The 15,248-nt window shown below is 40.8% G+C and overlaps 1 protein-coding gene across 1 annotated transcript; it reads left to right on the top strand.

The window, feature by feature from the left end:
* The first annotated feature begins 3,210 nt into the window (after positions 1–3,210).
* On the top strand, positions 3,211–5,463 carry LOC115756373 (vestitone reductase-like). The gene is made up of 4 exons (XM_030696111.2): positions 3,211–3,432; positions 3,991–4,515; positions 4,898–5,093; positions 5,184–5,463. The coding sequence occupies exons 1-4, from the start codon at positions 3,312–3,314 to the stop codon at positions 5,323–5,325; spliced, it is 984 nt and encodes a 327-aa protein (XP_030551971.2). The 5' UTR covers positions 3,211–3,311; the 3' UTR covers positions 5,326–5,463.
* Positions 5,464–15,248: the final 9,785 nt, after the last annotated feature.

The raw sequence follows: 15,248 nt of genomic DNA, 5'->3' as shown, positions 1-15,248 counted from the left end.
TTTGTGCAAAACACGCGGTGACGGTGTGTGGATCTACGATTGAGATTGTATCGTTACTAACGATGTTGTCAAGGAAGCATTGTCTCTTCTATAAATTAATGGGATTAGTCTTTTCTTCCATTTATCAATTTGACATAAGAATCCTTGATGGTTGTATAAGCATTTGGTGATCACTTTTGGCTCACCGGTAATATTTTTTTTTTCTAGGACTTCGCAGACGTCCTTTTAATGCTAAATGGATCTTCGAATGTTTATTTTTGTGTTTTCATGATGATGGAGCAAATATCACTTGCTAACTGACGTGGCAATTTCCTATAATTGCTTGAAGAGGAATCATTCCATTCACGAGTCTCACTCGTTTCAATAATTGATTGAAGCTTGCACTATTGCTTACCTAAAAATATATGCGATTTTTCCTCTTTTTTTTTTGTTTAGGTAGTTTCTTGTGGTAAATGTATTTTCAAAATTTAAATAAAAATTTAATTTAGTCGAAACAACTGACTTTTCAAATGTGCTTCAACCGGACCATTTTCTCTCAAAATTGCTTTTCAAGGCACTTTCTAATTACAGATTATCAAATAGTATTTGATTATCGCGAAAACCCTTTAAGCCAAAGTCCTTTGCATTTGCTCGACGGCCCTCCCCAAATGCATAACCAAAGGCAGCCTTAATGCACCAAGAGGCACCACGGGACACTGCTGTTGGTTCAGTGAAGAGTCACCTACGGCTTCAAAGAAGCAAAGTAGCGCGCAAATCAAAAAAAAAAAAACTATAAATCTATTGTATTTGTATCAATTCGGTACTAAATATTTCAATTGAACGAATTTAATCATGATATCAGCTCAGTCTATACGACCAATTCGGGAATGAAGCCACAGACATGAATGCCGGCCATCCTACGTGGCATCGCGGGCGCCGACGTAAATTTTTTTTCTTAAATTTTAAATAATTTTTTGAATTTTTTTTTCCTATTTTCCCTCACTTTTTTCTCCCACGGCAAAAGTCAATCCTGGTTGGCTCCAGCACTCCCCCTTCCCTTTCTCCTTCCCTCCGTCTCGCCTTTCCCCCGTTTTTTTCTTCCTTGAAATCTTCTCTTACTTACTTTTTCCCACGCCAAAAATCATTTTATCCTTCTTGTGGCTGGTCGACCGGTCGAGGGCTGGCCTCGCCCGGGCAAGGCTAACCTCGCCGGACCTTGCCGGCACTCCCCCTCGGCTTGGCGAGGCCGACCCCGCTTGTGTCCGACAAGGGTGACCTCACCTAAGCAAGGGCCATAAACAGGGGGAAAAAATTAAGGAAAAAGTAGAAAATAATAATTCAAAAAAATTATTTAATTTTTTTTTAAAAATTCAATTCATTGCCAGCGGTGCCACATAGGATAGCCGATGCTCATGTCAGCGGTTTTCGGCTTAAATTGGCCGGATGGACTGAATTAGTACCAATACAAAAAGGTTTATGATTAAATTGATCCAATTGAAATGTTTATGACCGAATTAATACCAATGTAATAGGTTTATGATTTTTTTGGTACTTTGCCTGCAAATCAAATGGCGATTGTGGATGAAAAGAGAGGATGAAAGAAGTAGATCCGTCAAAACGGGTCATATACTTATTTCTTAACCTATTTGACAGGTTGAGTTATTATATGGCTTTAGTGATAATATAGGCGTTAAACGGATTCACAATTTACTTAGACCCACTACCCACCTCCGTGACTCTTTCTTCACTCTCTCTTATCTTCACTCGATGTCACGCTCGCTCACTCCACGTTCTCACCTCGGTTTAGATATGGATTTTCATAGATCCGGTTAAACGTGAAAATGTTTTAGCAATATGAATCGGATCGGCAACATGTAACTAGATTTGTATTACATGAAAATAGATCAAAATATGTTGAAGGAATCAATTTGGATAGGATCATTTTCAATCCGATTCAAATCCGACTCGGCCAACTCATTCGACTTGAGTCTAGAAAGAACGAGAGAGATAAAGGAAAAGCAGCCAAAGTCCAAGTAGAAAGGTCAAAGAAGTTGAAACGGAGGGATTGCACCCTCTCCGTCGGATTGATACTGAGCACCAACCCCACCAGCAAGGACCATGCCAGACAAACGTGGAAACCTCCACTCACATCGAAAGGCACGACTCGGGGACGCAACAATGACAGGAGGAATTTATTATCTATTTTTGAAACAATAGCATATTAAGAATCATTAAAATAAATAAATAATAAATGATTAAGAATTTATGGAGTTTACTACTTATAGTCCACAATATGCTCTTGTTCTCTCTGTTACAAAAAAAAAAAAAAATGTTATGCTAGCAAAGTAGAAATCTCTTTACCAAATCACGAATAATCTTACCACCGTGAATTGACGATTAATACCATGGACTTGGTTGATTCTCTGATTTAAATCGAAAATTTCTATGGTTGTAGATTATATAGAGATAAAGAGAGTAGGCCATATTGTCTTGGTAACAAGTTCATTAGGATGTTCTCGTCTTTGACATGAATAGTTTTATCGCTTAGTAGTGTAAACATATTCCACAAATGAATGGCATTGCCGGTATAATATAATGCCAAGACATCTTCCGTATACACGATTCTATATCGTTAAAGCATTTTACTATATCGGGTGATTATTCTTTTTATCGTCGATCGATAAATAGATTTTCAGAAGAAAAAAAAAATATTAAGATCTTTTTGTGTACTTGTTAAGATCCCGACCCTGCGTTCGGAAAGGATGAATCAATCCCAAAAAGGAATCCTATAGAGAAAAACGATCCCAGTATTTTTAGAATACGAACCAACAATATATATATATCCAACAAAAATGAAGTATGGTGGTTGCACAACATAGTGTGGTAGTCTAGTTGCACAACATAGTGTGGTAGCCTAGTTCTAGATGGGTCATCTTGTCTTAAACGAAGTCATAAATTAAAGTTATTTCGTGAGCGAATCTCGGGCCAACTTGTATCTTAGGCATTCGTATTCTCATGTTGAGAGACTCTTGTCTTTTGACACATTGGCATAGGACTGTGATCGGGTGGATGAAAGTAGATCGAGTAGTTATGATTTAAATTGAAACATAACTTTTGACCAAAAAAAAAAAAATGGAAGGGAACTTTCTACTGGCAAGATGCATTGGTCACGACTCTTTTTCCCCCTCTCGAAAGATAAAACGAAAGTGAAGTGCGTGGCGTTGCGTCCGTTTTAAGTGAGAAGCGCACACGCTCTGCCGGCCAAAAACATCAAGGCCACTCAAAAGAATTTGCTGCTTTCTGAAGCTTGAAGCTCCTTACTTCTCCAAGTTATGGAGGGCAACAAAGGCACGGTGTGTGTGACAGGTGGTACCGGCTTCATAGCTTCATGGCTCATCATGCGGCTCCTCGAACACGGCTACTCGGTCCGGACCACCGTCAGACCCGACCCGGGTATGTCTCTCTTACATGGAGATCCATTCTTGCCATGAGTTCTTATCAAGTGTAAGGTCTTAAATTGATGTTTTGTAGTGCACATGTTGTGCCTCCATTTTTGTTGGCAATACTAAGGTTAGCTTTCTTGATCGAAGATTTGCTGCACAGATTGGACTGCTTATGTGTTTCAAATGGTCTGTGTATGTGGGAAAATAGATGCAGAAAATGTAGAAATCTTTGTATGGTATGTCCGATTTGGGCGTTGGAGTATCGATTTCGATCGGAACTATAAATTTAGACATGGAACTATAAGAAAAGCAACCCCTTTTTGCTGCCTTTCCAAGCATGAGAAAGCATAAAGATGAACTAAAGATGGGTTGACTTAATGGCAATTGAATCGGCTTTTCTTGCAGTTCGTGTTGCCAAGTTTAATAGTGTAATTCAGAGTAATTCCTGGATGAGTCATGTTAGTTAATCTATTCTGGACTGCTTTCTCCGATCAGCCTCACGCATCGATTTCCCCTTAAAAGTTCGAGCCTTTATTCGCGACGCGATTGACCTATTTGTTCCTATCAGATGGCAGAAGAGACATCAGTTTCCTGAAAAACCTACCAGGAGCATCAGAAAGGCTCCGAATCCTCACCGCCGACCTCAGCGACCCAGAGAGTTTCGACCCAGCCATCCAAGACTGTGTCGGGGTCTTCCACGTCGCCACCCCGGTGGACTTCGAGGACAGAGAGCCAGAGCCAGTCGTCACCAAAAGATCCATCGACGGAGCGTTAGGCATCCTGAGGGCCTGCCTGAACTCCAAGACGGTGAAGCGGGTCGTGTACACTTCGAGTGCATCCGCAGTTCAGCTCTACAACTCTAGGGCTGAAATACTGGATGAGGACTCTTGGAGCGATGTCAAGTCCCTCCGAGAAATGACGAGGTTCGGAGCTTCGTACGCGATCTCGAAGACATTGACTGAGAAGGCGGTTCTCGAGTTCGGAGAGAGGCATGGACTGGAAGTGGTGACGGTGGTTCCCCCGTTTGTTCTCGGGCCCTTCATTTGCCCCAAGTTCCCCGGATCCGTTCGGACTTCGCTGGCTTTGGTATTAGGTATGTGATACCTGAGTAAAAATATCACATGATTCATATAAACCATGTAAGCCAAGTCTATCTGGACAGTCGATCAAGTGAGATCCACATAGAGACTCGCATAAATACTGGTTCATAAAGTTTTAATTCAATAATCTATAGATCTTACAATACCCTCTTGTGATACACCTTCTATACTATAGTTAAATTCATCACCAATTTGATTGTTTTGGTCTCCAAAATGACACACAAGTTCCATAATTTGACAACGTTTCTCTGCTCAAAGTCAAGTATATGTCAAAGGGAGACAAGACTATAATCTGTTCATTCATATGTTTTATCTTCATTTCGACGGTACAAACAATCTAACATCTCAATTTGACTGGGAATTCGAAATTATCAGGCAATGAGAACGAGTACCCTATTCTTCTTGATATATCTTTCGTTCATGTGGACGATGTAGTGAGAGCACACATCTTCCTCTTCGAGCATCCCGACTTCAAGGGGCGGTACATATGTTCCTCAGCCAGGATGACCATCGAAGAGATGTCCAAGTTTCTCTCTGAAAGATACCCGGAGTGTCAGATGCCCTCTCCCGAGTTAGTCCTGTTATATATCCCACTTCATGGTCTAACAGATCTGCTGTTGCCGTTCTTGGGCTGAGAGCAAAGTTTTTCAAATCTTTGTAGGTCCTTGAAGGAACTGAAAGGCCCCAGATTTGCCGGCCTTTCGTCTAGGAAGCTGTTGGACACTGGCTTCGAGTTTAAGTATGGGATCGAGGACATGTTCGACGGAGCCATCCAATGCTGCAAAGAAAAGGGCTATCTCTAGATCAACTGAAGCTGTTCAATGCATATGACGGAATATGGTACATCGGGCCAACCATAGTAATGCTCAAAGTACTAAAGCGCTGGCTTGACGCCGCATGATCGTGCGACCTATTTCTTTTCCGACCTGAGCCGTGTTCGTATTCAGGACCTATTTCTTTTCCTACCTGAGCTGTGTTCGTGTCTGTTCTTTTGTATCTGATATTGTGGTGCTGAGAACATAAGCACTTATAGCATAGACCGCCTTCTATGCACGTTCTGTTCTTGGTAAATATTGTTGACAATCTCTGTTTCTGAAGCTTAACTGGCCATCTATGTTGCCAGGTACTCTTGAGATTGGATTACAGCCAAATCGTTTTTGACGTTGGTAATATCCAAAGTCTGGTATTACACTTTGGTATGATACCACAAATAATAACTTCTCCCCTGTCTATTTTAATCGGTGCTATATCAAGCAAGTCTCCCATGTCTTTTTTAACCTTGCCCAACGACAGCTAGGTAGACCTTGCCAGGAGCTAGGCGATCCCGCCCAGGTGATGGCAAGACCCAACCTCGCTGCCCTTAGGGAGTCCAACCTCGCATCGTTCGGCGAGGTCAGCTTCGCCAGTGGCTAGGCAAGGCCAGACCTCACCGCCCCTCGCGACGCTGACTGGCTGGCCCGCAGCTCTGGCCAATTGACGATCGGCAACCTAAGTAGTAGCACAGAAACACGACAATACGCCGTCATTTAAAAATACAAAATTTACAGTACCGTTATATATTAAATATATAATTATTATTTCTATAATTTTTTACAAATATGGAGAACAAATTTTCTATCATGGGTACGTCCGTAATTTGATCCAGAGTCTAGACATTTGACAAGGAAAAAATATATCGAACGCCAGTTTACTTTTTTAAAAAAATGTTTGGCATCGAGCGAGCTCAAAACAGATTTCCCAAAATATTTTTTTTTCTCTCTCCTATTAATTAAAAAAAAATTAGCTCTGCGCTAGCCAGTGCACATCAGACTAGACAGAAGTCACAGAACATGCTCTCTCTCCTCTCTATCTTGCATCTTATCAACCTCCCCTCTCTCTTTACTTTTTCTACTTTTTTTTAAAATCTCTGCCTCACCTCCCTGTCCCTCCCTAAGTCCCTCCTCTTTGTCTCGCGAAGGAACCGACGACCGCCATGGCTACCTCATCTCTCTTTCGAGGCTCTCTCGCTCTATACTCCGGCAGTCTTCGCTCTCTACTCTGGCGCACCCGAACCCCATTCTTTGCTCGGGCGCTCTCCAGGAGTCGTTGGCTCTCTCCTTCATCTCTCTCTTAGCCCAAGACGCAGACAACTCCTCCCTTCTCCCCCGACCTTTGCCCTCCAGATCTCCGCCATCCCTGCCCTCCTTCCTCGCCGACTCGCGTGTCTACGGCGTGTCGCTCGCGTTGACCAAGTGTCGGACCTTCGACACGCTTTGACCGTGTGTCGGACAGGTGTCCGAGCTTGTCAGACGTGTGTCCGTGTCCGACACCGACTTGGCAACTCTCTCCGCGTGTCGGTGCTTCATAGTTGGCAACCCGTCGCAGGAAGAAGAGATGGAAAAAAAAAAGAAAGAAAGAAAAGAAAATAATAAAAATAATAATAACAATTTGAAAATATTATTAAAAATTTCCACATCAGCGTTGGTCGCGTCACGTCAGCGATTTCCGATCAAAATTGGCGAGAAGAAATGAATTGTTATAAATACAAAAGATTTAAAACTGAATTGGCAAAAAAAAAAAAAAAATTTAGGACTAACACAATTCCAATAAATCGAGGACTCTTTTTTTTTGGCAATTATCCCCATTTCTTCCGTAGCCTTGGTTCTGGCCATTCAACACCGGTTTACCCCTTCTTTCTCTCCTCCTCACTAGATATACTGAGATCCCTCCAAGTTGTTTGCATTGCCTTGTATTTCTTTGATTTCGTCCTGCTTATCTTGCAAGTAGGATACTCAGAATTTGACATGTCTTAACTTCTTACAATCGAGGGAAAGTTCTACAAATAGAATACCCTAAACTTTGATCAAATGTGTAATGTGGTTATGAACTTTTAATTTGTTCAATATGATCTTGAATTTTAATTCAATATTCAATGTAGTTCCTGAACAATTAATTTTTTAACGTGGTCCCTAAAGTATATGAAAATGTTTGATATTATCCCTAATATTTTTCAATTAATGGACGGATAGTGTCGAACATTTTCATATATTTTAGGGACGATATTGAATATATTCTAAAAATTCAGGAATCATATTGAACAACTCAAAAGTTCATATACCACATTTCATATTGGGCTAAAGTTCATGGATCACATTGAACAAATCAAAGTTCAAGTATTAAATTATATATTGGATTAGAATTCATGAATCATTTATGCTATTGTCTTTGCAATCAAAGCAAATTATGTACAGTTTGTCCCTGTCGCTTTCATTGTCGTTCCGTGATAATCTCTTTTGCCTCTAGAGTTCTAAACGCTTGAACTTTTCCGGTCAGCATTACCATTACTTGGAGGTCGGTATTCTCGTTCGAGTCGAGAGCATCAGCTTTAAGAGCAATTGATTTCCTCTTCCTGGCGTTTCAACTTGAGTTGTCCCTTTGCAACTTCGGGAAAAGTTAAAAAAAAAAAGTCATGAATCTATTATATTTTTACCAATTCATTCCTAAACATTTTAATTGGATCAATTTAGTCATAAACTTTTTTACATTGATATCAATTCAGTCCATCTAATCAATTTTGGCTGAAAATCGCTGATGTAGATGCTAATAATACCGCGTAGGACCGCCGACACCGACATGGACAATAAATTATTTTTTTAAATTTTTTTTTTTTTTGCCTGAAATTTAGCTTTGATCGGCGAGGTTCGACTAGCCCTCAACGCCGGGGCTATTGCAACCTCGATGACCCTAGGCGAGGTGATCGTCGCAACCCTTGCCTTCCCCGGGCGATAGCCTTCGAGGCCTCGCTTGCACTAGGCGACGGTCATCACGGCCGGCTAGGATGCGATGACCATGGGCGAGGCAGCCCTCACTCAAGGATGGCGAGGTCAATCGGCCCTCGCCCGTGGCGGGCAAGAGTTGTTGGCGACTCTCGTCGGCCAAAGCTAAATTTAAAAAACAATTGGAAAATAATTTTTTTGAAAGATAATATTGAAAAACATTCATGTCGGCGCTGGCCGTCCTACGTGGCATAGTCGGCATCCATGTCAACGATTTTCGGTTAAAATTGGCTGGATGGACTGATTTGATACTAATGCAAAAAGATTTAGGATTAAATTGATCCAATTGAAAGGTTTATAACTGAATTGGTACCAAAATAATTTTTTATGACTTTTTTGACACTTTTCCCCGCAACTTCAGTCATCCGGCAATTCTTCTGTTTGGCATAGCATCGAGACGACTTGTCAACAACTTTTGAAGTAGCTCAACATTTTCAAAACATTTTGCCGAGTGACATCAGTTCATTCATACCATCAGCAAATCCCTTCCACCTGTAGGTTTGGTCCTCATCCTTCTTGTTAGAAATATGTCTTGAGTTTGACCTCGAATGAATCTGAATTTCGAAATAATTATATCTTGATTGTGAAAGTTATCTTAACGGATGTTATTTTGAAGATGCGATCAAGATTGGATAAAGCTTGTTTCGAACTCATGATAATTATCCTCCGTTCGGTGATATCCCAAGTTGAAGAATAAAAGATATTTCAGAGGATGTCCTGCGAAGCGAAATTGTGAATATTTCAAATCGAATATTTGTGGACGACATCCGTGGAAAATTTTTGTGGATATAAAATCTGTGTGCAAGATTTGTAGGGGTCTGCCGTGGACATATATTCCATGTTCGGTAGTCGAAGATTACCTGCATTGTTAATTAAGGAAAGGAAATTAAAAAAGGAGAAGAGATAAGGTCAACAGTTAACAACAAAATACGAATTGATGGGCTTTTCTTCTTGGACCGGTCAAGTTGAATATATTGGATATATATTCTGTTGTGGCAGCATACTTTTTGGGGCGTGGCTTTCTTGCATGAGTTTTGCAATTGGCGCCGGTTGTTGATCCAATGAAGAGGGACTTCTTGAAGCGCTGTTTGTCGAGTGCTTGCTCGTGGAGTTTTTTTCGTGGAATTACATCAAATATTCAAGTGTTAAAGCCGATTAAATCTTGTGAGTCTAATATTTGTTTTAATTCTTTTACAAGATTGAGAGATTATTTCGCTAGGAATTGAGAGCTAAACACCGTGTACGTTCTTGAATGTAATTGGGGCTGGAAAACAGTGAAAGTGTTTGAGTTTCTCGAATTTGGTCCGTAATCTCCGTGTATCGCTCGTTCTATAGTGGAATTCGTTCTTGCTCTCCCCGTAGGACGTAGGTCTCTACAACCGAACCACGTACATCCGGTGTCCGATTTGTTTTCTTGCTTTGTCTATTTTATCGTTCGATTACTTGTTCCGCACAACATTTCTTGAACATCCCGTTACTAGCTAAAATCATCTAGCTCTTCTTCGCTTGTGGTTTCCTTGTTGGTTACCATCAATAAGAGGTGTCAAAACCAAACTGAAAAATTAGACCAAACCAAACCGCTAACCAAACCGAACTGAAAACTTTGGTACATTTCGACTCGGTTCAATTCATGTAATTGAGAAATAATCATTCTTTTTTTTTCTAATTTGGTTATTAGGTTTGGCTAACCAAATCGCACTAAAATTTTTCAAAATAATCATTATTTTTATTTTTATTTTTCTTTCTTTTTTTTTTGGGGTGGGGGGCAAGGGCCAGCAGCTCCGCTGGCTTTCAACCAATAAAGGAAAACGAGGAAGAAAGAAAAAGGAAAAAATACAAATAAAAATAAAAATCGAAAACCGAACTGATCCAAATCGAACCGGACTAGATTTCTGATATAGTTCATTTACGGTTCATGGTGAGATTTAATTAGTTTCAACTTGCAATGTAATGATTCAGTTCGGTTTGATTATCTTGAAGAACTGAAAGGACCTTTGGCACCCCTGCCACCAATCTATCCGGAATCTCCGTTGCCATTTTCCATGTTGATTTTCAATTATTGTTCAGGAATCGTCAAAGTGTGAAGTTTGGTGAAGTAAGCACCCCGGTATGTTTCCTACTAAAATTTGCGGGGATTATTCGGGTGTTGTAGTTGAGGTTTTGGAAAACCAGTGAGAGTGATGTGTTTTGAGTGATCGTAATCTCCTCCAGCTAATTATAGGCTACATGGTAGACATGGCCACGGATTGTGAACCGCCGGTTCCGGTTCATGAACCGGTGATCCGATTCATGGCCATACGTGAATTGGAACCGGCCCTTGAAGGGACGGTCCCGGTTCCGGGCGATTCAAGGGCGATTCCGGCTCGGCCCAATTTTGAACCGTTGGAGGGGAAAAGAGCTTTGTTTTTTTTTTTGGTGGTTCGCAACCAGTTCGGAACCGCTGGTTCCGGGCCGGTTCCAATGAACGGGCCGATTTCGATTATTCCACGGACCGGTTCTGGGCCCAAACCAGCCCGTGGCCATGTCTACTACATGGACGATCAAGAAGCTCCTCGAGCAGGGTTACTCGGTCCAGGCCACCGTCCGTCCCGACCCGGATGAGTACACGGGATCTAGATTTGATCCGGGTTAAGTGTATGGATGTGTTCAAGATCATTTGGCTTACTTCTTCTATATGGATTGTGGGTTTTCCTTGGTATGTAGATGGCAAGAGGGACATTAGCTTCCTCACGAACCTGGCGAAGGCGCTGCAGAGCCTCCAAATCTTCCACGCCGATCTCGGTGACCCAGAGAGCTTCGCCCTTGCCATCGAGGGCTGCGTCGGCATCTTTCACATGGCCGCCACCATTGACTTCCACGGCCGGGAGCCGGAGGGCGTCCTCACGGAGTGAGCCATCCCCACGGGGCGGTCAGCATCCTGAGGGCGTGCTTGAGCCCGGGGACGGTGAGGCGGGTGGTGTACATGTCAAGCTCCGCCGCCGTGCATGGTCTCCAAGACGCTGGCCGAGAAGGCGGTTCCTGCTTTCGCGGGGAGGATGGGGCTGGATGTGGTGGTGGTGGTTCCTTCCTTCATGATCGGGCCATTCCTTTGCCCCAAGCTCCTTGCTTCAATCGGCATAGCGCTGGCTTTGGCCTTGGGTATGCTCCTAAAATCCCATGATTGGTGTGACAAAAAGAAGATTCCTAGCGTCCTTTGAGTATGGTTGCACAGGAATAACGTCCGGGGTGCAAAAACCGATCGATGAAATCGATCCGATCACCGGATTGCCCCAACATCCAACCCGTGTGCACATCAATCGTCAGTAAAATGCAGGGATAGGGTGATTACCCAACTAAAATGCAAACACACCCAAGAGTGCGTCAAGACATCGTGGTGCATCGGAGCGCAGGGCGCATCCCTGCCGCCAAGGCAGGTTCATTGTCCCCGACGTGTCACCTCAAAACCGCCCAACAACTTCCTCCATTGTCAAGGGCTTTCAATTTTCATTTTCTCTACAATAACCCTAAATTATATATATACTTGCCGAGTAAAACCCGACAAAATGTTATATTATAAAATTTGGGTACTACATTAGACTGCCAATTGGAAAAATTCAAAACAAACAAAAAAAATCACTAATTTTATTATAACGACCAACAAGTAAACGCTTTACATGCGCACACCAAAGGGCTATTTCACCTGAGAAATGAGAGGTTAAACGATGCCGCGCCTTTCATCAAAGAAGCTCTTGGACATTGGTTTCGAGTTCAAGCATGGCCTCGAGGACATGTTCGATGGAACTATTCGGAGCTGCAAAGAAAATGGTTTCATTCGTAGGTGCCCAACCTGTTCGAATAGCAGTTTTCCTAATCCAAGGATGTTTATGTATGTACTTACACATGGTACGTACCTCGTGGTGATGCATGAAGAGTTCCAAATGATTGTATAAAGAACTTACGGGGCCTATCGATTTCTTTTGTGGTATCGAGCACGATAAAATCATTTAGTACTTCTTAGAGACCCTCCTCTGTCGGACCCGTGAGCTAGTGGGGCTCTAAAAGGACCCAACGCCAAGTTCGTCTAGGATAGATCCAGATCCGATCTGGCCACATATGCTTCATCGACAGTGGTTGGAGTCAGATCCGCAACCATGGTCCTTTGTGTGTGTGGGGGTGGTCGGAGGAGCACAACACCAATGCTTCAGTGGGTTTTCACGAACGCTTCTCTAAGACTTCTCTAAGACTTCCGAGGTGATGATGTTATAGGGTATCTGACAATTATTGATAGAGTCAATATGCATGAATTAACGAAAGACTTTGTTAGCGTAATAATGTTGGGACGACTATGAAAATAACAATATGCGGCGGGTTATAAATTTTTAAAGGAGTAGATTTCATAATAAATTTTAATTACTTATTATTATTATTTTTTATATCCAAAACAGGCTATTGTTCTTACAATGAATTAAGAGCAGGCAGATAATAATCTTTTGTGACGTAATTATCGGTCCTACCTATCGAGGCAATACAGGTTTACAACCACAGCTGCAGTTGGGTGAGGAATAGATCGTGTAAATGATTGACACCTGTCAGACAACAATCATAAGTACCAACGACTTATTTAGCAAACTTCAAACTAGAAAGTTCAAAAAAGGTTGGCGAACAGGGTCTTCCCTCTGCGGGCCCCCTCGTGTGTCGGATTGATACTGAGGACCAACCCCACTTATACTTGAGCACGACAATGACAGAGATAAATAATGTTTCCCGAAGCAATATCCAAGACAAACCGATGGATCGGATCGGATCGTGATCATACTTATATTGACTTATTTAATCTATTTCAATCTATGTTTATTAAATACAAATTTAACGATTTATATCCGACGTAATTTATATCCATACCCGACCCGATCCGTATTATTTAAATATTTTTATATTTAATCAAATTATGAAATATTTGTTTCATATAATTTATTAAAAAATGATATTTCTAAAACATTTTCATGCAATTGGAATTTTTTTAAGATCTAATCCCACAATGCCTTTTGGGCCTAGTAGTAGTTGAGTCTTCCAAGTTTTGTTTTTTCACCATTCATGCCTTTGTTTGGTCAACAACGGTCCTTTTATCCTATCTAATACTATTCATCCTCGAAACTCAGTCAATTATTAGATTCAAATTAGGAAGGCGATCGCGGGCGGCAGCGGCGAGCCGCTACGTTCCAAAATAGTGTTTACTGTTTTTTTATTTTATTTTATTTTCTTTCTTTTACTTAGAAAAAATAAAAAAAAATATAAACTAATATAATTGAGGCTTATTTACAAGTTATGTTTGGGAAGTCAAAAATAGATCAAAAAGGAGTTAAAACCCATATTTGAATAGGCTTTATAAGCCTAAAGTCATATTTGACCCATTCTTTAAATCTGCTCAACCCAAATAAATAAAAGTGGATTAAAAAGTGGGTCAAAAACCCATATTGACATCTATACATAAAGCTATTACACGCTAGGAAGTACCGACATTTTCCATGGCCTTTGTGTCATGTCGGACACGTTGACACTCTTCTGGCACCTTGAGGGTTGAGCTTCAACATTGAACTTGGAAGCTAAAAGGCGGTCCCATAAAATTGACCCGACACGCGGTCAACACTCCATAAACACTAGCAACACACAAGCTCAGCATTTCAATATATCATTTTGACGCACGGGGTTAATTTTAAGCATTTTTAATAAACTAAAAAATATAAATTTATCAAAAATATATATACTTAAGTCATATACACATCCATCCCAAAATTAATATACCCAGCAAGCAAAAAAATAACCTAATTGTGAATCTCTAATAGAAGAAGAAGAAAAAGAAACTCAAAGCTTACATACATGATAATTCATCATTTATTCATATTAAAATACATTTAATATACAACATGTCAAAATTCTCTATTTTTAAAAAAATGATGTGTTGGCGTGTGCTGTCGTGTTATGTTGCGTGTTAGTATCGGTGCTACTTAGATTATATACCAATTAATTCGGTTTTAAAATCTTTTAATTTGGCTAATTTAGTTCAAAATCTTTTGACGAGTTGCTAATTTAGTTCTTTTGACCAAATTTGACCCGAAATCACTATTATGGACGCTAGCCATTCTACATACATGGATGATTTTATAATTTTTTTTGTAAAATTTTCTGAAATTTTGTCCTTTTTTCCTTTTCTTTTATTTTCCTTTTCCCTTTTTTTCCTATTTCTTTCTACTGTAATGGGGTCTTGTTGATGGCCAGCAAAGGTCATCAAGTGAGGATTCGAGCTAATCCAAACGGGGAGAGGTTGCCCATAAGGAACTGCAGTATGGTACACCGACCCTTGCCTCCCCCAAATTTGGGTGAGGGACCACGAGCCCTTGCTATGGTGGGTGACCTCCACCGGCCATTGCAAAGGCCTTGAACCGGTGAAGGAAAATAGGAAAAAATGAAAAAGGAACGTAAAGAAAATGATGATTGAGAAGCACCAAAAACAAAACATCAAGCATTTGGCCCAAAATGAGCCAAAACTTTCTTAAAATGGGAAGTTCTCCCTTTAAGATGAGCTAGAGCCTAAAACCTCAAGTACTAATAGAATCAAAGTAAATAAACACAAAAAAGAAAAAAAATTCAGAAATTTTTAAAAAGGTTGCAATAATCATCCACGTGAGCGCTGATAGTCCAACATCGGCAACCGTGCAATGTAGGAAGACCGTCCTCCACGTCAGCTATTTCTTGCCAAATTTAGCTAGAAAGATTGCATTGGCAAATCGTCAAAATGGTCGACACTAAATTGGCCAATTTGAAAATTTAAGATAGAATTGGCATTGTACAATAAGTTTAGAAATTCTTGGACAATTATTCCCATATAAATTCATAATTGATGTGTTGGACTTGGTTATTTTTGTGATTTAAAT

The sequence above is a fragment of the Rhodamnia argentea genome, chromosome 3 (genome assembly GCF_020921035.1).
Source record: "Rhodamnia argentea isolate NSW1041297 chromosome 3, ASM2092103v1, whole genome shotgun sequence".
Lineage (NCBI taxonomy): Eukaryota > Viridiplantae > Streptophyta > Magnoliopsida > Myrtales > Myrtaceae > Rhodamnia > Rhodamnia argentea.
The sequence above is the reverse complement of the archived record's forward strand: the minus strand, read 5'-3'. Positions and strand labels throughout refer to the sequence as shown.